We start from the raw sequence: 22,866 nt of genomic DNA on the forward strand, positions 1-22,866 counted from the left end.
AAGCATTCTTCTCTCACTGGTGTTCTCATGCGCCCTTTTCTCAGAGATCGAAGTCCGATTTACGTCCTCTTTTTTTTCGAAAATATTCCTTGAATCTTAATAAAAAAAATTTTCACAACAGTCAAATATATATGCTTAGAGAAAATGCAAAAAAATCAATTTTTAAAAAATCGTGAATAAGTATAACTTCTTAAAACGCGCCGTTATTGATACACTTACCCTATTATTTTATTTATTTTTAATTCAAAATCAAAACTGTACAAATACTTAAAAAATGTTGTGTATATTAAATTTTATAAATAAAACTAAAAAGTACGTTTCTGTGCACATTAAAAATGTATTTTCATTACATTATTTCAATGCAATTGACAGGCAAATTTGTGTCTGGAAATAAAGAATCACTTAACTACATTTCTGTTCGAGAGATTAATAAACATAAAATTCTCCAATTAGAAGATAAATGTTAAAAATTATATGATTCCACTTTTTTTATAACTGTTTTCAAAAATGTAGAGGTTATAATTTGCACCTGATGATATTACCTGTAATAAAGTGAGACATGTAGAATGTGGGTCATCCCAGTAAAGTTAAAAACGAACATAACGCACTTGCGAGTCATATAGTATTAGAGAGTTCCTAGGGGAGTAAAGATCTTGTTCCACTTTGTCAGCAGCGTTACAAGTTAAAAAGAAGTTATTATAAACTCTACATATTACAAAGTAAATATGTTAAATTGACAGCATTTTTAAATGACTAAAAGGATCTTCCTGTATTTAATAAAAAATTTAGTAAAAAAAATTCACTTATATGCAAAATTCATAATCTCGCAATTTCAAAATCTTTTCTCTTCACATCAGTCAAAAAGAGGAAAAAACCATTAAAATCCTCTATTATCTTGTCTCTCGAACCGAATTTAATTAACCTTTGGCATTCATCATTGTTGACAACTTCATTTTGTTCAATTGCTTTTTCAGTAGACATGAAATTGATTGGATTAAATTTTTCTTTTTTGAGACATATTTTAAACGTTTGTTTGATTAAAGCATTTTTTTTCTTGGGTATATTTTTTTCCCTCTTATAGTAACGTAATTTCTAAATCAGCATTTATTTTTTTTTTGCAAATTTATTTCTAAAAGGAATTTATATACATTGCAGCATTGCTCATTTTGCTCCTTTTAAAACTTGTATAATTAGCTAAATTACGGAAGGTTTAAGAACAAAATTATTAAGATTCGAAGTTGCATTCACATTTCTCCTGGCGAACTTTGCTTCATTAAAGTATAAAGATATCTTGCTCTATATATATATAGTCGTTAACACGAGAATTACTGAAACTTTATTGGGTCAAATTCAAGCCTCGTCATGGATCAAATAGACTTATAAAACTTATGTCACGAAAAGTTTTGCTTACAATATAATATACAAGACTCATAAATAACATTATTTATAAATTATGAGCTTTTATTATGCTTTCCATTTTGTAGAATGTAATTTAATTATTACCATAAATCTTGTTTGTTTTTTTTTTATTAAAAATCGTAATTATTGAATAAGGATAAAGTAAATTAATGGTAATTTAGCATTATTAAGAAATCATTTTTTTTTTTTTTGAAATTATACAAATAGAATTTTAACTATTAGGGACGGTCGTGTGTCTATGTGATGTCGACATTCGCACGATTTACATTATTTCCCACGAGATAGTTTGTTTTCCTTCAATTGAAATTCCTGTTAGAAGGAAAAAGGATTCGAATGCTTTGGATTTGCTTCCTTTGAAACGTTCAATTAAATATTCAACAGTACCTATATATTTTTCCTATTTTGCTCTCTCTCTCTCTCTCTTTTTTTTATTTCTCTTTTTATCTCTCTCTTTATCTGTCACTCAAAAGATGTTTTTTATTCAAAGTAGCAGAATTTTGATTGAACTTTCAGAATTACATTTCAAAATTAAATAAATAAAATCATTGAAATTTTCAAATCTTATCTGTAACTGTTTTTTAAATTCAACTTTAGAGATTGCTATAAAGAAAGAAGGCGCGATAAAACACGTCTTTTTACACTTTGTTATATATACCTATATATATAATTCTATCTTAAACTATATTTCTTCGCAAAATCCTTACGTTTTACTTCCATTTCCTTTGAAGACAAGTGGATAATTCGTGACACCATTAGGTTGTCGAGTCTGAGTGGTTATTGTCTGAACAGCTGCTTTTTCGGGAATTTACTTCAACCAGCGTCTCTAATAAGTTTTTCTTTTTCTTCCGCGGCGCCTCAGTTTCTTTTTCACAATCATCCCGCACAACTTTTATTTTATCTGTCAAATCTAATTTCTTATCATTATTCCTCCTTTATCCAATAAAAGAAGAAAGTATATAAAAAGTTAAAAACAATCCGACAATGAAATTTATTGTAATCTTTTTTTTTGAAAAAAAAAGATTATAAGTAAAATTATTTAAAATTTTATTTTTTGTTCAGTTTCGGCTTTTTAGAAGAAATTATGCTCGGGGCAAATATAAAATGAGAGTTTCTTTTATATTTTTTCCCGTTGAGATTTTTCAATATCTATTTAAATGACATTTTTATACTAAAAAATCAAATATTATATACTATATAATATATATATTAATTAATTCTTCTAAAAATTAAAACCTAAAAGAAAGAATTAACTGCTATATAAAACGGTAGTGTAATCATCATAATTTTTCTGCAATGCTCAGTAGAAACGAAAATTGAATTTGTTAGAGAGAAGGGACCGTTTATTAACCCTTTAAGAACCTCCTGGAAACTTTAATTTCTAGAAACGCGTTTAAATGCACATAACTTACTGTTAATCACAAAACCTTACTCCCTATGCGTTCAACGATCACACACACATAAGAAAAAATATTTTACAAAGGTTGTGGAATGTAACGTTTAAGTTCATTCTTTCGTTCAAGTTTTAAGTTCGTGAAAAAATTAAGTGCTTTCATAAAATGCATCGAGTAAAAAATTTTAATTACATAACATGATTTTCACAGGTAAAACATAGGCTACATATATATATATATATATATATATATATATATATATATATATATATATATATTTATATATATATTTATATATATATATATTTATATATATATATATATAAAGTTAAAATGTATATATATATATATATATATATATATCTAAGGGAATAATTAAAATTTCCTAACGACTTTCACCCACAGTTTGTTTGCATTTTTTTTCTTTTTTCCCTGGCCACATCATTCTCCAGACGTGACAAAAAAGTGTCCCTTGAGATGTGGGGATAGTTTTCGCATATATATACAGAAACATAGAGTTTATAACACACGTTTTTTAAAGTTCATTCTCGTATCATATTCTATTATTTATAATCTCTTTTGAAAGCCAAAAACTGGTCTATATATTGGGGTGCAAAGAATGAGTTTTTTTTTACATTTAAGCTTGACTAAAGAGGGTTGTAAATACTTATCAATTTTGACACATCTACCTTTGTGTTTACTCAGCGTCCATTAGGTCAAGTGTGGCAAAAAAAAATCTATCCCCTTGAGGTCCCTTTTCACACGAAACGGTTAGTAAAAAGGGAGCTGAATTTCAAAATGTGTTTCACAAATTTCACTTTTTAAAAATAAAATTCATCAAAGAAAAAAAATTCTTGCGAATATTATTTTAAAAAATATACCCGTGTTGAAAAATTTCTTGATAAATTATAATCAAGATAGTAACTGTATAGTAAACGACTTGTGTAACTGGTCACGTAAAAATCACGTAAAAAGTATCGATTATCGGTCGCGGGTATTATATTATTAAATATTAATTGATCACAATCACACCGAGAAGAGAGGCCGCTGTTTAGCGACGCTTTCGAGTTTGATTCGTCATCCATTTTAATCTCATTCTGGTGTCCGTAGACTCAAGTTGTGTTCTATTCTTCTTCGTGTAAAATAATTAAAATTTGAAATTATGAAAATGAGACGAGGCTTCATCGTCGTCGTCAAATTGGCGGTGAGTTCCTAGTGTTAATTTATGACTCGTTTTTCTTCTGAATCGATCTCATTATTATTTGAAAATAAATAAATTGGAATCTTGACATTCGGCCTTCTGCCATTTTAGTAATTTCTTTAAAATTTGAAGTGTTTATATTAATAAATAGTATTATTGTTATAAATTTTGTTTAATTAATGGAATTCCTGAGCTGGTTTTAGTTTTTCCTAAGTAGAATTATAAAATTGTCGGGTTATTTAACTAATTTTCTTGGTTTAGTTATTTTCCATAAAATAACTTGGCGTCTTGGCAAATTAATAATTAAAAAATGTAGATAACGTTGATGGAATTTAAATAATAAATAAAAATTAATGAAAATAAAATTAATAATCAATTAAAATCTACGTTACAGTATATAGAAACTAGAAAGCATAACTATCCTGACATTTCTTAATACTCTAGATGCACTAGATAGTTTCTACAAAGTTTAAGTATCTAGAAACGAGACAGTTTAGATAAAGTTTAAATATTTAGAAACTAGATAGTTTCCACATAGTTTCAGTACTTAGAAACTAGATATTGTAACAATTCTGTTCTTTTAAAATAATCTAGATGCACTAGATAATTTCCATATAGTTTATGTATCTAGAAACTAGATAGTATAACTGTCCTGACCTTTATAAATAATATAGATACACTAGCTAGTTTCCATCAAGTTTAAGCATCTAGAAACTTGTTTGTAACATTCCTAGCTAGTTTTCTAGATGAAAGTAAAATTAATTAAATTTTTTTTTTAATTTAAGTTATTAATTTTTGTTATTTTTCATTTTAACAAGCTCGTTACTACTTTTGATTTAAACAAATAGAAATTTCTTTTGATTATTTTTATGATCTGAACTAAACTTATGGAATGAGAATATTTCTTTTATTTGATCAAGGATTAACTAAAAATCTCATCTCAGCGATTCTCTCTCTCAAACACACACACACATAGATATTTATCACTGATTAACTATATTTATACAGCTGTATCACTTAAATAGAAAAATCCTTTTGTAAATACTAAAGAATTTTCGAGAGAAATTATTTATACACCATTATACGCTATTCTGCTATGTATACCTATTTTGTTCAGTCTTTCATGCGATATAATCGATTTTTTTTATTAAATATAATGTCCCAATATTGTCTGACTATTCTTGTACCTGTGTTACTTGTTAAATTCGAATTTATTGAAATATTGAATATTTCAAAATGCAAAGATTAATTTAATTAATTTAGCAACTGTCTAATAAAAATGTTCTATAATTAGTACTTAACCTGAAGCTCACGCTGTCTCAAATAAGAATTATATCAGAGATATTATTTTTCGAATCAGATATAATTTGATTACTTTTAGTTAAATTTATTTATATTTATTAAATATGATTCTTTACTTTAAACAAAATAAATATTCTGAAAGAAATATTTTTTTCTCTTTACATATAAACGTTAAAAAATCTTAAATTAACGTCTGTCCAATACCAAAGTGCTGTGTCTGACTATAACATGATTTTGCTACTTAACTCATGAGTAGAAAATTTTTTCAAGTATGTAACGAAAATATTGATTTTCGTCGGTAATTTTTAAATAGATTTCCTTTTTTTAACTCATAAGTATTTGTCTAACTGAATAATAGAATAATATCCAATTTATACCAAAAAAAATCATCATCCATAAAAGATTCAATTGATAGTAACTATATGATTTATTCATTCAATATATTTTTCTCCAATTTCTTTTCTTTGCTTGAAAGGCGCATAAGAAATCCATTGGTGTGACATATACCAGATTGAAAATTAATTGAAAGAATAATTTAACGAAAATTTATAGTGACCAAGTAAAAATTTATAAGATGATGATTTTGACATGATTTTCTTGATATTGAAAATCGTTGGACTATTCAAGTGGTAAGACGATATGATATAGAAGCTTTCATACGATGAATTTTCCGTTGATTCCTTAAGTAAGAGGAATATTAATGACCATATTTCAAATATAAGAGCATTTTTTCAATGTGCTGAAAAGCTATCCTAAAAATTTGCAGTAAGCAATATAATCAAAAATGTTTTTTATTTCTAAACATTTTTTATTTTCTTCTATTTTTGGTTTATCATTTTTTTTTTTACTATAACAATTATTTAATCACGTTTTAAAACCGATAATGTCTGTATAATTTAAATCAAAATGCAAATAATATTAATAAGAATAATAAATATTACTAATAATATATTAGTAAATAATATTACTGATAAATTTTGCTCAGGTATCTTGGATGCGATCGAGAGACATACATATTTTGACTGCCGGAGGGTATACATACACAAGTGACCAAAGATTTCAAGCTCTACACAGGCAAAATTCCGGACAAAACAGTGAGTGGTCGGAATGGACGTTATGTATCAAATGGGCTCAAGAACGAGATCAAGGGATCTACGAATGTCAAATTTCGACGATACCTCTGATGTCTCATCCATTTCGACTCAATGTTGTCGGTAATTTACTTTTTATATGTCAATAAAAAAAAATTCTCTTAAAGCTCAGCTTTAAATATATTCATCAAAAGAAATCTATAAATTAATACAAGATTAGAAATATATTCTTTAAACTTAGATAAAGATATAAAAAAATATTTAAAAAAAAACAGTTAAAGTAGACAATAAAATAAAAATATAGTACAAATTTCAAATTATTTATATATTATTAAATTCATCGAAAAACACTGATAAAAAAATATTGAAATGTCTACGATTGTAAAAGAGGTGAAAAAAAAGTTCTAAAAAGAATTTTTGTTTGTCCTTTTTTTTCTAGTACCCACGGCGGCGATTTTAGGTGGACCTGAATTATATGTGGGAGCTGGAAGCACAATAAACCTTACGTGTGCGATCCACTTTAGTTGGGAACCCCCGGCTTACATCTTTTGGTATTATAACGATGCCGTTCTATCTTACGACAGTCCCAGGGGCGGTGTGTCAGTGATAACCGAAAAGGGAAGCGACGTCACCACTTCATGGCTGCTCATTCAAGCAGCACAACCAACTGACTCCGGGGAGTACAGTTGCAAGCCAAGCAACGCCAATACCGCAAGCATAAGGGTCCACGTTCTCAATGGTAAGTGTAAACTTGGATAAACTTCCCTTCGATTCACAGTAAACGTAAATTGGAACTTGACAACTCGCCGACAATCTGATACAAGCAATATCGTTAGGGAACTCTATTCACAAACTTTGTCATCTCAATTTTCAAACTATTATGATCTTCATCATTCGGATGAATAATTAATTATTATTATATACACACTTCCAGTGACCGCAGATTATAATTATTATTTCCTTTTAACTTTTCAAGATAATAATAATGTAATAACAATAAAAATTTATTTATGTAGCATAAAAATTATAAGTTTCCAACAGTCAGCAATTTTGGAAATTGTCCATGTCTTATAATTTAACATTTATTTATGTTACGTCGTGTATATTCGTCCTTTAAAATTTTTTCTTTTATTTCCTTTTAAATATATTTAATTAGATTTTCGTTCTATCTATTTTTTGGGTTTTGTAAAATTTATGGATGATAAACTTAAAAATCTAAATCACAAAAATCAATATTTTATATTTTCAAATAATTATATATATTTGAAAATCTTAAAAAGCAAAAAACAATACAATTTTACAAACATCCTTAAATTCAGCAAATCCCAAAAATCGATATTCCTCTTTCTTGTCAAACTCCAGGCGCCACAAATTTAAAAACTCATTAAGTGTCCCTTTACAATAGCGTTACATCCCGAGCAAAAGGCGAGGTTGAATTTAATTTTAATTAATAAAATCAATTCTAAAATTTTTGAGGAATGGTAGGCTGATTAAGTCAAGTTGGTAAAGCATGACCATTTATTTTTATGTGAGAACGTTTGTTCCTATCGATCCTACGAGGGTCGTCTTTTAATTTATTTTACTATTAAATTATTACCTTGCCACTTATAGTTGTTAATTTCAATGAAGAATTTTTTTGATATAAATGTTGTATAATTTATTAATATAAGTGAATGAAATCAAAATGTTACAATAATTTTTGATGTTAAAGGGGGTTGTTACAAAGAACTGTGAATTTTAAAATATTGTACTTACAATTATCTCTCTTCTGAGGGCAGAAACAATTATAAATTGAAAAGTTAGCACTTGTCCTTCACGCTGTGAGTTTTTACAACTCTTAAAAAGGTACGGTTGGGACTTCCTAACAGTTTTTAGTTCGTAAACTCTGAAATGCACACACGTCACGTTTGCAAAATCGTTAAATTGAGAATACACTAATACGACGATTAACAATAAAATTTAATGAATGACAAGCTCACAAATCTGGCGATGATGATTACTTGCTCTAATACCAAACAACGAGTAAACATATACAGTTCGAGATGAAAGAGTTACAGTCGTAATAATTTTAAAGTAACCGAAGGGTGAAACTCACGATGGTAATTTCATGTTATGAAACGAACTATGAAATGATTCCGGAGCAAATGACAATGCATTTGCATGGGTTTTTATACTAGAAAATCATCCTCAGTGGGAGTAAATAAGTTCAAAGATCACCCCATCTCCAAGCTTGACTCTTAAATTTTTCATAGAATTGAGACAATTCTCAGAACTTAGATGGACACCTGCATCCTGTATCGCATAGCGCAAATATCGCTATTACATCGTCTACAAGCATCTTTCAATAGTACAACGCTAGAAAACTGTGCTTGCACCTCTCTAAACGCATACATGAGTCATAAGTCTAGTAGTTGATAGAGAATATTGTGCGTAGAAGCGTCAAATAACATAGGTGTGATTTGTAGGAATTGACTACCATCAGGCTTTCGATATTCAAGTCAAAGGTCAGCCTATGCTATTTGATACAAGTGAGAAATTGAACATTGCATAGAATTTTATACATTATGCAGCTGCAAAAACAATTCCTAAGAATTATCTGAAGAATTACGTGGCAATCATATTAAGAAAGTTTTTATATTGAATATTATTCATACTTTTGAATAATAGCATTTTGTAAGCTTAAAATATTGAAAATATGAGGTTTGTTATTTTAATAAAAATAGGTAATTGAATTTTGAATAATATTGCAAAAAGAAATAATTAATTTTGAAGAATTAGAGCAAAAACTAGTATAGATAGTTTTCGCTCTTCTTCAGCAACCACACGCGATTCCTCAGCATAGTCCTTCTGTAGCGGAAGGTCACCTTCAGTGATTCATCTACGCGCCATATCTATACTCACATATGTATGCCTGTACGCACTATATACATTCGTTCGATCGCGTCGAGTCATCACATGCAGGCAGAGATATGCGTATATATAGATATAGACACATGTAATTATATATATGAGTCAATGCTTCAATATAATATTAGAAATAATTATAATTTTAGATTATCAATATTTCTAGATTAAGAATAAAGAATTGTTTACTATTATTTTTACTACTTATTCTATGTCTATATAAACAAAATTTAATATATTTTTAAATTTTATGTTACTGGGATCTAACAATAGATTTATAGTATTTTTATTTATTAATCATAAATTATATAAAGTTTTTACAAATAAATTTATTCTTTTAAAAAGTTTATAATAATTATAAATTATTATAAATATATACATATATTCAAAATTATTTATAATTATTATAAACTTTTGTATATTTGTGTGAATGTATAAAATTTAGATTATTATAAATTTGGTATAATTTTTATTATTAACATTATAGAATTGTTAATTCATTTTTTATTAAAAACGTAACAATTTTCAATAATATAAATATGTGAAAAATAGGAAAATTATAATGTATTCATAAAATGCAATTGGAAGTTGGAAGAGGGTAGATGAAATCAAGGAAATGGAAATGTAATCAACCTCTTTTTTCAAGACCCTCCTACGCATTTTGCCCCTAAAAATGGGACGGGCCCAAATTTGCCAATAAGGCCACTTTTCTTAATGAGTTTTCTCACAATTTTCTTTTCTTTAAATCAATACAAATTTTCTCAACCTACTTTTTCTTTTCTGCAACAAGCTTTTCCCTTTCTTCGAGAATTTCCCCCTAAACCTTTTTTCCCTTAGAAAAATTAATGGTGTGAATTTGCATATAAAAATTTATGTTTCTATAGAAAAATATATCTGAAACATTCAATTTTACATTTCAACTTATTCATCTTAATATATGTTTCTTTTAACAAGTTTGAATGCGGTGCGGTATGGTTCATATAAAAACATACAACAAAAACGAAAAAAACAGATACAAGTTCTTTTTGTTATTATCCTTGGATGGATGGATGGGTGGATGGATGGTTGGTTGGTTGGATGAATGAATGGATGAATGAATGAATGAATGAATGAATGAATGAATGAATTATTCATTTAATTAATGAGTGAATCACAGAATAAATAGATGGATTGATGAATGGATGGATGGATAGATGGATGGGTGGGTTGTAGGCCTATCATTGCCGTCTAGGTCCCTGATCGGGACTCTGCATCCTTTCTCTCATTTTCTTTCATTCCCGTGTAGCCTGGTATTCGTTAATGAGAGTTTGTTTTTCTAACCTATCACGTCTAGCACCTATGGGCATTCTCAGACCATCTTTGATTTAATTATTGTCTTTCTCAGTGCGGCAAAATCCGACTGACTATCCACGAAAATGTTATTTCTGATTCCCAATTTTTCTTTTTCAAGAGACCTAATGGCGCAGTTCATAAATGCACAGACTTTCGCTTGCCAAAACGTGGTACATTTACCTAGATGTATTTTCACTTTAATGCAACCAGTTATTTAGTACATTCCCCAATCTGAGCCCTTTTCGATCTTAAAGCAGTCAGTGAACCACACTTTGCCCCCAAGTGGAAATCCATTCTTCCAGTTTTCTCTAGAAACTAGATTTTTAAATAAGGTTTTTAAACCTTTTGATCATTCTGCTCTATACCGTTCATAATGCTAAAATAGACAAAATGGAATCTGAATAAAGCGACGAGCTGTTTGCATCTTTTAAAACTTCCAGCTAAAATCGACGAGGTGTCCATACAATTATGCAAGGTAATATGAAACCATTCAGTCTTCCATCTACCCAACCACCCATCCATCCATTCATCAATCCATCTATTCATTCCGTGATTCACTCATTAATTTAATGAATAATTCATTCATTTATTCATTCATTCATTCATTCATTCATCCACCCATTCATCCATCCATCCAACGATAATAACAAAAAGAACTTGTATCTGTTTTTTTCGTTCTTGTTGTATGTTTTTATATGAACCATACCGCACGAGTTTTCAACCTTTTATGGCTGATAACATTAAAATTTATCATTTTTTTGAATTTTGATAGAGGAAACATTTATTCAGAATTACTAAAACTACAACATATCCAAAAACTAGCCATTTTTACCGAGAACCAAAATTAATGCATTTTGTGCGGGGTCCTTTAATCTTTGCTCTAATCTTAGAAGAGGGTAAACGGACAAAGAAAAATAATATTTTTGATGATCAAAGGTTGAATGGGGGTGTTTTGGACATATTAACCCCTAAATAATAAAGGTTTTTTAATCAAAAATCGCTAAAAAATAAATAACAATAATATTTTTAATTGTGAAGCAATTGGCTTAAAAATCGTTACTCGGGGGTTTAAGGCGTCACTGATTACGAATCTGAAGTTAATTTTTTTTAAATTCAAAATGGCGGATTCAAATAGCCGGACTGCATTTATAAAAAATTATTTAATTGGCTTGAAAATCGTTACGGGGTCGCTAATTACGAATATGAGGTTAGTACCCCCGACTAACGATTTTGAAGCCAATTAAATAATTTTTTCTGAAAGTCGTCCGACATTTTGGAGCCGTGATTTTGAATTTTGGAAAACTACCTTCAAATTCGTAATCGGAACCCCAAAATATTTTGAGTAACGAATTCTAATCAAATCGAATAATTTAAAAAATTTCCTTGAGAATTTCAAAATTCCTGTCCGAAACCCTAAATAAGGTATTCATTAAATTTTAAATAGAGCTCTAGGCAATAGAGAACAGCGTCACAGCTATGTCCGGCGCTAGCCTGTTTCTGTGACGTGGGCCACACTAGAGGTAGGGAGAACTGCAGTGGGATTACTATTAGCGCTAGTCGCTTTGTAGCACTTTTCGTTATTTAGAATTAAAAATTTACATATTTTTAGTGAAATTTGATCCAAATCATGACCAAAATAAAATACCGTTGACAATTTTTTCAAAGCTTAAACTGCAAGATAGTAATTTAGAAGAAAATATAAACATAACCCCTCTAGATAAGGACATTGACATAGAATTCATGTCACTTTCCTAAAATATTTTATCTACGTAGCAAACAAATACAACATGAAGGTGAAATCAATTCTCTAACTTCATGTTTGCCAACTGTTAGTTTCAAATAAAATAATTAACTATAGTGACGAAATAAATTATACTTTAATATTGCAAATAACCTATTAATTTAATAAATAACAACTTTAAAAATAAATTATCTAGTTTAATGTTAAAATAATTTATAAAGGAAATAAATTTTTTTAATTTAATTTAATAAACAAAAATTAAGAAAATTAATCTAATTGCAAGTATTAAAAATAATAATTGCATGAGATTTAAAATTAGGATATTCTTTACCAGCCTAAATTTAAAAATTGATAAATTTATTTAATTAAATTGATTTAAATTTTTATTTCTTGAAAAACTTTTTAACTCACAAAAAATGCCCTATACATTTTTTTAGTGAAACCTTGCGTGAGAACAAAAATTCTATTTCCGAGGTTATATCTTCAAAATTTTTTAAATTAAATTTTTTCCCCATTTTAGACAATGTCTAATAGAAACTTTTAATCCTATGAAAAAGATAATAAATATAAATGCAATAAATATTTAATTATTAATATAAAAAAGAAAAGTAAATAGTTTATTATTATTGGATAAAGTTGAATTATTTTCTTGATTTTTTGTAAGGATAGAAATTTAAAATAAATGTTTTCTTCATTTCTTTATTATTATTATCTTTTATTTAGTTTATAATTATTAATTATAAAAAAATTTAAGGTTAAAATTTATTAATAAAAGTGTTAATATAATAATATTAATAATTATCGTTGCCTCGAATTGCCTTTTTTATAACTTTTGAGATTTGAAGTGTTACACTTGAAAAATTTGTTAGGCTTTTAGATATTTCTTTTAATTACTTCATTTCTTTATCGTAGGAAATCCTTATGAATTTGATACATTCTTGATTCTAAAAAAAATTGTTAAATTATAAAATAAAACAAATATGAGTTGAAAAATACACAGAAGAACAATTGTACCAACCTAAATCTATCAAAATGATACCATTTTTTTAGTCACCCGATAGCAAGAAAATTTTTTAAAGTGAATGTAGCTTTGAATCGCTACGTAGCGAAATCTTCGTAGCGCTGTCGCTATTTGTAATCCCACTCCTGGTGTTGACCCCATTAGGACCCTATTTTAATTCATGAAAAAGTTTAGTTTTTTTAACAATAAATTTTACTTTTATTTTCCAAAAATAGTTAAATTACTTATTTTTGTTATATCTTTTCAATTAATCTTCTCGATTAAATTAAATTAAAGACTTAATGTAATATAAATATATATTTCTATAAAAAGAAATAATATAGGTTACAATTTTGATAGTATGATAAGCAGCCCTAATATAGATTGTGGTAGTCATTATGCAAGAGGTTGTAATTCAGTACGCATGGATAAATGGTCGTACAATTAGAAATTAGAGTACAATCCTCTCGTATAAATTTGAATAAACTATTCATTATAGATATATGTGTAAATAAACAATTTTTATAAAATCTTTTTATAAACAAATAGAAAATGTAGAAAATTTCCTATTATTTTTACACATTTTGTTTATTTTTTTGTGTGTTTGTTGATTTAAAATTGATAAAAATATCACATTGTGCAATGTCCTTTTTCTTTTGCAATAAAAATAGTCTGTTTATTTAATAACGTGAGGACAAATATAACATTACGAGAAAATTCTCTCTTTATGTCAGTGAGCATTTCCAAAGATATTTTCCAAGTTGTGATTGTTGGTTCAAGAAATGCACGATTTGAGTTTCATATTCAAATATATAACTTTTCGATAAATTGCATTTTCTACTAATACACAGATTTTATATGTATACATAGCAAAAGAGAAAAAGAAACAATTTTTTTTTTTAAATAATATACTGTATCTTTAAATTTGTTGTTTCGAAAAGATTAATTAATTACAAATTTTTTATCATTTTTTTTTCTGTTATATAAATAAGAAATTAAATTCAGGATTATTATTTTTAAAGTAATTACAAATTTTTTTTATCATATCTTTTAATAAAAAATTGAATTGAAAAAACTAATTTTTGTCCATTAGATGAATTTCCAAATAAATATGTTAAAGATGAATTTTGAAAATTCACACAGAGCTCTCTCTTCTCTCCTAAACAAGTAGTGACCGACACTACTTGTGTCTACTGATTTTATTGAGCTGATTTTTGGTGGGAAAAAGTATGTTTTATTTAATAATTTTATTGTTGTCAATGTTCTTTATTGCAACCTTGCAATATTGTGGTAGTGTTCCAGTTCATTTTGAATGGACATACTTTGGATGCAGCAATCATTATTGCATTACTCTTTGTTTCTTGTGTTAAATTAAATCACTTAGTTTCTCAATTTTCTCATGAAAGTTAAATAGGTCTTCTTTGAAATTTAGGTTATTAATTGGAAGTTAATATTTAATATTTAATTATTTGGACATCTCTATAAAAGATTCCAAAGGCATTTCTTATAATGTTTATCAAGTGTTATTTGTTTTCTGTGTTGCATTATGTGTACTTTTTTTCAAGTATTGTATTAATAAATTATTAATAATATTCATAATTTATTAATAATACGTTACGAAATTCATACGTAACAAAATATAAAATTAAATTCAGGATCATTATTTTTAAAGCAATGACAGAGTATGGAGGAGAGATACCTCGTTATTCGGTCATGAGAGTTTTCGTGTTAAATTTACGAGGTGAAACCTTCATATTCCTGGTTATGGGTATATCTTGAGCGTTGCAGGAAATTGCATTTCGATTCGTTTTATAAAGCTTTCATATATATATATATATAGTTTATATATAGACGAAATTTGACAAACGGGGATAGGATTTGTCCTTTAAAGTACAAGCTCAGGAGACTTTTTTCTTTAATTTAACCATACACAATGGTTTCACGTAATTTTCAAGTTCTTTTAAGTTTTCAATCGGGTACATATTTTTTATCAATTTTTTCTTTCATTTTTCATTCCCCAAAAAAGTAATTATCCCCAAAAAATATCTTAAACTTATAAAATAAACATTTTACTCCTAAAAATGTTTTATTAAAAGAACACTAAGCTATTTGAGAACTATTTTTAAAATTATAAAACATAAAAATGTAATTGAAGAAATTGTCAAATAATTGAACTATTAAAGTTTATACCGACAAACTGTCAATTGCTCCATTTGCACATAAAAAAAGGAAGAAAAAAAAATTGGAAAAAAATAGAATGATAATGTTTCAATTACGTTTGCGGATAAGTATGTAGAGAAGAGAGAGATCAACATCCCTTTTAAAATCTCTTTACTATTCCCTTTGAATTTTCTTCTAATCTTCCCAACTGAATAGCCGTTTAAATTCCTTTTGGAATCTTTTTTATATGGGCAAGCTGACGCGCTTTTATACTAAAAGAGATTTCACTTAAAATTAAATGCTTCAAATTTTTTTTTCGAATTTAATCACACTCAGAAGGAAAAAAAAATTGTATATAACTGTATTATTTAAATCTCTTTCTAATATGATTAATATTAAACGAAAATACTCTTTTTTTAAAATTAATTTTCTTTTTGCAGTCCAAAAAAGTTTTCTCATTGATTCAATAGAAAAGTTATTCTCTATCGTGGGAAATAATAATCTTATTATAATAGATGAGTTTCCTCTTCAATTATTCACAAATTATAATGAAGATAATAATTAAAATTCAATTTTGATAATATACTTTTCGTAAAATCATTATTATTATTTTATTATAATTGAAATTTATTTTTGTTTCAGGTGAACGACCGGAAGCAATGCAAACAGGAACTGCGGGTCCTATTCTCTCATCGAGTTGTCTTTTGGTGTCACTCATCATTTTGTACATATCTTCAGTGTAATCATAACAAAAATAAAAACAAAAAAAAAAAAAAAAATCAGAAGAAACTAAACCAATAACATGAAAAAAATTTCGTAAGGTCAGTGAAAATTATTTCCATTCGATACTTTTGTAATATCAACAAAAAAAAATTGTCAATCATTTTTTTTCAAATGTAATGGAAATTTTTTTTTAATTAAAAAATTCTTCCAAGTATGAAATTTCTAAAAGAAATTATTCGAAACAACAAGAAATCATTAACGGATTAGAAACTTTAAATATATATATATATATAAAAAAATGAAGAGCGAAATTTTTTCCATGTGCTTTGATGGTGAGAAATTCCTTCAACCGCTTTTACTGTCGATGCCACTACCGGTTTAAAAGCTTAATCTTGCTGAGCCTCGCAAGCCCCTAGACTACTCTCAGTCTTATGCAGGAAAACGAAAAAGGCAGAACGACAATCCGAATAAAATCTACTGCGGAAACGACTCAAGGGAAAAACGTAAAATGGCTAATGATCTTAAAAGTAGTTATCTTCACAAAAGTTTCGTTCTACCTAATACGATTTTTTTTTTAAATTTATGTTTTTAAGATTATAAACAACATGTTTTATTATTTTATATGATTTATATTTAATAGATATTTACATTTTATACATTTATTTGATCTGTTGAAAGGGAAACTAGAATAAAAAAAATACTATTTTGATAGAAAAAAATAATACGTTTATAATGAGTTCGACATACTTTTTTTCAAAATTCAAAATGACGAATCCAATATGGCGGTAGATTTTTGAAAAATTTGACGAATTTTCTTGACACTTGTTACAAGGTGAGTTTTAGCAATTGTTGAAGACGAATTTGAAATGAGATTCTTGAAATTTAAAATGGTGAATGTGCCATTTTGGATTTTTAAAAATTAACTTCAAATTCGTAATAAAATATGCCAAAAACTGCTGAATAACAAATTTCAAATGATTTCGATCAATTTTGAAGGATTTTTTCGCCATTTTGGATCAGCCATTTTTAATTTTTAAAAACTGATATCGTATTTATTATCAGCGTACTTATTTTCATCAGAATCGTCAAAAAGAAGTTAAAATCGATTCTCTCTGAACTTTTTAACAAACCAGGAATTTGATTGTGTAATTTCATTTTGATTTTCACTTATACTTTGACATTTATCTTTTTATTTTCACCTTTCATTGAAAAATTTCACTCAAATTCAAAATGAAAGTGACAATGAAAATAAAAGTGAAAATAAATAATATGAGAGAAGCAGACGCTTAGTGCCTCCATTGCAGGGTTTTGTGGCCTGCTAAGGTTACATTTACTACCATGGTAACGGTTGCTATGGTAACTGTTACCATAACAACCATACGAGTGTACGACAGACGGACGCCAAAGCGAAACTATATGGCTTTCGGGCCTGAGCCACGAAACCGTAAAAAAGTAAAAGTGAAAATGAAAGTGAAAGTAAAAATGAATGTTAAAATGAAAGTGAAACTCAAAAACAAAGCAAAAATCAAAATGAAATTAAATAATTGCACTTCAGAACAAATATTTCTTGAAGAAAAAAAAATTAGATTTATAAATTTTATTCCTCTCTCGACTCTTACTAGCAATTGCGTGAGGTTTTGATTGAAAAAATAAAAAATTTATTCCCAATTCTTGACGATAGCTTTTATTCTTCAACTTGTGACAATTTCACATGATACATTGTTTCAAATACATTGTTTAGTAGATTTTTTTGTTTTTTTTTGAAAAAAGACAAATGAATAGAAAATTGGCTACAGTTTCCGTTCTGGGGAATACAACAATGAGAGCGCAATTCAGCCATGTTTTTTGATTAATATTGAAAGCTTTTAATTAACCCGTAGAGGCAACGATGGTGAAGTCAACTCTGTATATAGTCTCTGTATCATAAATAAAATTGTGGTCAGAGCAAACGTTACGCCGAATGCAAGATGAATATTGCCGGATGGACTAAAACGTCGAATAATTTAAAGGGGTGTTGGAGGAAAGAGGGGATGGAGAAAGGGTTCTCTTGTTGCGATTCAACTTTCTATTCTGTATAGTGTCTAGTGTAACTGAACTCGTCAAGGATTCCAGTCAGTGTGTACTTTAAAGTGGAGCTACCCTTTACAAATAAAGATACACCCACCCACATACATATACATATACTGTAATGAATGCAACCGCGTCGTTCCCTTCGTTTGTAATGTTAAAACAACCATTAAATGCTTTTCGCAAACCGTACAATTCCGTACGTGTATATTTTTCCGCAGTACAATTTCTCTCAAATTTTAACAATGAATTTTTTAATTTCTCGTATATATATATATATATATATATATATGTATACATACACTGAGAAAAAAAATTTAGTGTTTGTAACAAAATTGTTTGGTTAGGCAATTTTGGTTCTTGTAACCAAATTTTCGTTAGCTGAAACAAAGTCGTAGAGTTATCTCAACCAAACATTTGGTTAGGCCAACAAAATTATATGGTTGAACATTTTTAAATTCCAACCAAAATTTGGTTACGACAACAAAATAATTTGGTTAACACAACAAAATGGTTTGGTCTGAAAAACCAAATGATTGTTTGTTGTCAAAACCAAAATTTGGTTGCGACAACCAAATAATTTGATTCGCTCTTAGCTTATAGTTTAAGAGAACAGTTAGTTTAACTTTCTCACAAGAATGGGTAGTCCAGTTGACAGAGCTCCCGACTTACAGTTTTAAAACAGAGGTTCGATCCTAGGCGGAGATGAGATTTTTCAAAGTCCACAAATATTTCAATTGAATAAATATAAATTCAATGTTAAATTGATAATAAATAAATAATGAAATAAATAAAAAAGATAAAAAGAAAGAAATAAGGTAGAATAAAATTTTTAATTTTACAAAAAAAACTGTTTGATTGATCAACCAAACATTTTTGTTGACCTAACAAAAAAAATTTGATTGAGCTAATCAAACATTTTTGTTATCCGAACAAAAAACACTCAACCAAATTTTTTGGTTGACTTAAACAAATAGTTTGGTTGCTTAAATACCAACAAAATTTTTTTGTTGGCCCAACCAAATTTTGGTTGCTTTGACTAAACATTTTTTCTCAGTGTATATATTCAAATATTTAATTTAATCTTAAAATTTTTAAATATCAACGACGATAAATAAATCAGTGTATTCTATAAGCATGTGAAAAAATTTTTGATAAAAAATGATATTTTGATTACGTTGCAAGTATATTTACAAGTATAAGAAAAGCTGACTTTGACAATGTTTTGTTACTTATATCGATTGAACAATTTGTTGTGAAAATTGTATACCGCACATTTTGCATATAAAGGACTGATCAATAAAATACAATCGAGAATAATGCAATTTGTCGTTGAAGACAGAGAAAGATCGATTTTCTGCATTTTCTTTTGTGGTATGTTAAGCACGTTTTGGTGAAAATAATGAAAGTGTCTCAAGGGTTGAGAAAGTATATATATATATACAATACCTATATATAAAAGAATACGAAAAAAAAGGAAAATAGAGCGAAAAGAGGTAAGAATAGCAAGGAATAACTCCTGGGACGGAAAGAACAGGGATAAAGCCAAAATAAAGAACTGATGTTATTACACTTTCTTTTAAAAAGAAACTGGTGAGATGTCGGGAGATTTTTTTTGCCATCTTATTTCATACAATAGAATAATTTTAACGAATCACGGTTTAACCACGACGAAAACTAATTTTTTTTCTTTCTTTTTATAAACAGACAGTTGAAGTTCCGTTTTTGTGATTTATAAATTAAATCAAGTATAAATATTTTTATAGAAAATATTTCCGTATATAAATTATTTTTCATGTACTTAAAATTAAAAATGTTTTAATTAAAATTTTTTCTATACAGACTATTTGAAATAGAAATCAGTCAATTTGGCAAATTTTCTTGGTAGGTAATTTCTTGTGCCTAAAATGGCTAAAATACCTAAAAGCAGTGCACGTTTTCTAGTATCTGAATGGCACTTTGTAGAATTCTAATTTCATTCGTCCAGTGCGGTTGGACGAGCTTCGAATTAAATTTTCACCTGAAATTCAATTGAATGTTCACAATTGTCCTGGGAAACGTACTGTGCAACTCAATCAAGAGAACTTTTCACATGTTAATAGATAGTCCTTTAAATATAATTAAATTAACTTTTCCCTTTTTATTTCGATTTAATTTTTTTTTATCCATGTATCGTTTTTCTCGACTTTTGAAAGTAGATATATTGCGTCAAAAAGAATCGAAATTGAACACTTTGTAACTATGTACATATTGAATTATTTACACATGAGTAAATGTAAATTGCATTTCAATTAAAATTGATTGATTACAATTTTAAATCGAGTTTCTAATACAAAAATTGATTATCAATTTAAATATTATTATTTTTATTACATTGTTTATAACAATAAAAATTTAGATTACTATTCTAAATTTAATTTGAAGTAATTTTTTTTTATATTGAAATTGGAAAGCGGATGATTACAATGTTTCGCGGTTAAGGCAATTGATAAATAAACTTGTTGATGATTTAAATCACTTGACATTCGACGAAGCGTATTGCTTTAATAACAATAAGTATTGTACTTTGTACTAATGCAGCGGATGTTTTCTGCCTTATGTAAACGAAGAATTAAGATTATCGGATTACAAAAGGGAAACTGGAACGCTGAAGTGTAATAAAAGACGCGAAATACTCGAGACGCTGTAGACCTTCAGACAATGCATAAGAAGCATAATCCAGTCCTGCAGTGTTATCGTTAACATAGATAGGTATTACTATTGTAAATATTATCACACGATGTTTACTAAATAAAAAAAAAGTATCAAATACATGATTTTTTATTTTTCCTTTATAGATAAAATTTATTTTTTTAATTTCCTTGTTGTTTAATATTCAAACTCGATATAAATGAAGACGTATTTAAATTACATTTTCTAATTTATTAAAACATTTAAGTTAACTTTTTTTTACAGAGAAATAAGAAATAAAAAATAATCTACAGATAATAAATTTTTATGACCTCAAAATCAATATGTCCGACTAAAGCAAAGAATGTCCAAATCAAAAATGTATTTCTTGTACAAAACAAGAAAAACAAATTTAAAAATCTTGTTTAAGGCCTTAAACATTGTTTTGGATGAGTATCATTCAAAATAGAAAAGGTATTTTTAAAATTAAAAATGGCAGACTCAATATGTCAGGTGGAAAAAATTAAAACTCTTGGAAATTAACCAAATCTCGTTATTCAGGGTTTTTTGGGATTGCTGAACACAAATCTGTGATTAGATTTTATAGTTAATTAATGTTTATATAGTATAAAATAAAAAAATTTAATTTTTTAAAGAACGAAAAATCGCGACTAACACGGAGAAAAAAGATATTGTTGCGATAACAATTTTTGGATTGTTGTTGACAGATTTGTTGTTGCTACAATTCGGAATGTTGAAATGACAATTCGGATTGTTGTCAATACAAATGTGTCTTGTTTTAACGATTATACGAATTTGCTACGTTTAACTTGTTCAGTCTGCAAATCCGTACTGTTATAGTAACAAACTTCTGGTAGCGCATCATGCGATTGCTGATGGAACAATTCGGATTTGTTGAGCTGACAGGTTTACTGCTCAATGTCACGTGTTCATCTTTACTTGCGCGTCGGTCTCGCGATTAGGGCACTTGTGCCTCTCTATTTATTTATTTATTTTAACTTAAGTTTTTATTATATAGTGAAGTGAAAATGCTCCCAGGAGAGGAGGCAAAAATGCGGGAATTGTTGTTAAAATGGGGGCTTGATGAGAAGACTGTGTCTGATTTTATTGGTAAGTGTTTAAATAGTGTTAAACATAACCAAGTATAGACTTCATTGTGATACTCGGCTGTAATTCTTAATTTTTAATATTTAATGTACTAAAATAATGTTTTATAATTGTAAAGAAAAAAGTTTTAATAAATTTTGTACTTAATTATCAATTAATTTTATTATTTCTAAAAAAATATTAATTAAGGTGAGAAAAATTTATTTGATCAACGCTTTGTTAGTACAACAAATTATTTTGTCAAACTAACAATCCAGGTATATTGCTGAAAACAATTCTGCTTGTTCACCGAACAAATCGGAATAGTTTTTATAACAATCTCGCTTTAACAAATTTTTTTTGTCTCCACAACAAATAGATTTGCTAGTTCTATATTAGCAAACTGGAATTGTTGTGCGGACTTAATTTTTAGTTGTCACAACAATCCTCTTTTCTCCGTGAATTTTAGATTTTAAATTTTGTCTATAATTCTTTTATCAGTATAATAACTTTTTTGCTAATGAATAGTATTATTTACGGCGACTGTCACAAAAGTTTTAAAATTCTGTTTTTTTTCTTGGAAATATTAATAATCCATAGATATACAAGAAAAGAATAAGTATAATTATTTTTAAATTGTGCACTTTCCAGAGTATTTTAATTTTAAATGTTTTGGGTCTATATTTCCTTACTATTGTTTTTATTATAACTAGCGATGTATTCCTCGCTCGCTCGGTTGGAGTTGTACTTGTTGTTGT

At 27.6% G+C, this 22,866-nt stretch overlaps 1 protein-coding gene and 2 long non-coding RNA genes across 3 annotated transcripts in view; 1 reads left to right on the plus strand and 2 right to left on the minus strand.

Annotated features, from left to right (window-relative positions):
* The window catches only part of LOC127279547 (uncharacterized), a 40,379-nt gene extending 19,239 nt beyond the window's left edge, over window positions 1-21,140 (plus strand). Inside the window, exons 3-5 of the mRNA XM_051301980.1 lie at window positions 6,299-6,527; window positions 6,844-7,143; window positions 16,184-21,140. Coding sequence (XP_051157937.1) covers window positions 6,299-6,527; window positions 6,844-7,143; window positions 16,184-16,284 — 630 coding nt within the window. The 3' untranslated portion in view covers window positions 16,285-21,140. The remainder of the gene's footprint in view (window positions 1-6,298; window positions 6,528-6,843; window positions 7,144-16,183) is intronic.
* Window positions 1-22,866, minus strand: part of LOC127279554 (uncharacterized) — a 107,398-nt gene that overhangs the window by 52,566 nt on the left and 31,966 nt on the right. The window lies entirely within an intron of this gene.
* The window catches only part of LOC127279556 (uncharacterized), a 50,384-nt gene that overhangs the window by 558 nt on the left and 26,960 nt on the right, over window positions 1-22,866 (minus strand). The gene's annotated exons all lie outside the window — the stretch shown is intronic.

Source organism: Leptopilina boulardi, unplaced genomic scaffold, assembly GCF_019393585.1.
Source record: "Leptopilina boulardi isolate dan_hultmark-lab unplaced genomic scaffold, ZJU_Lbou_2.1 LbouV2_216, whole genome shotgun sequence".
Lineage (NCBI taxonomy): Eukaryota > Metazoa > Arthropoda > Insecta > Hymenoptera > Figitidae > Leptopilina > Leptopilina boulardi.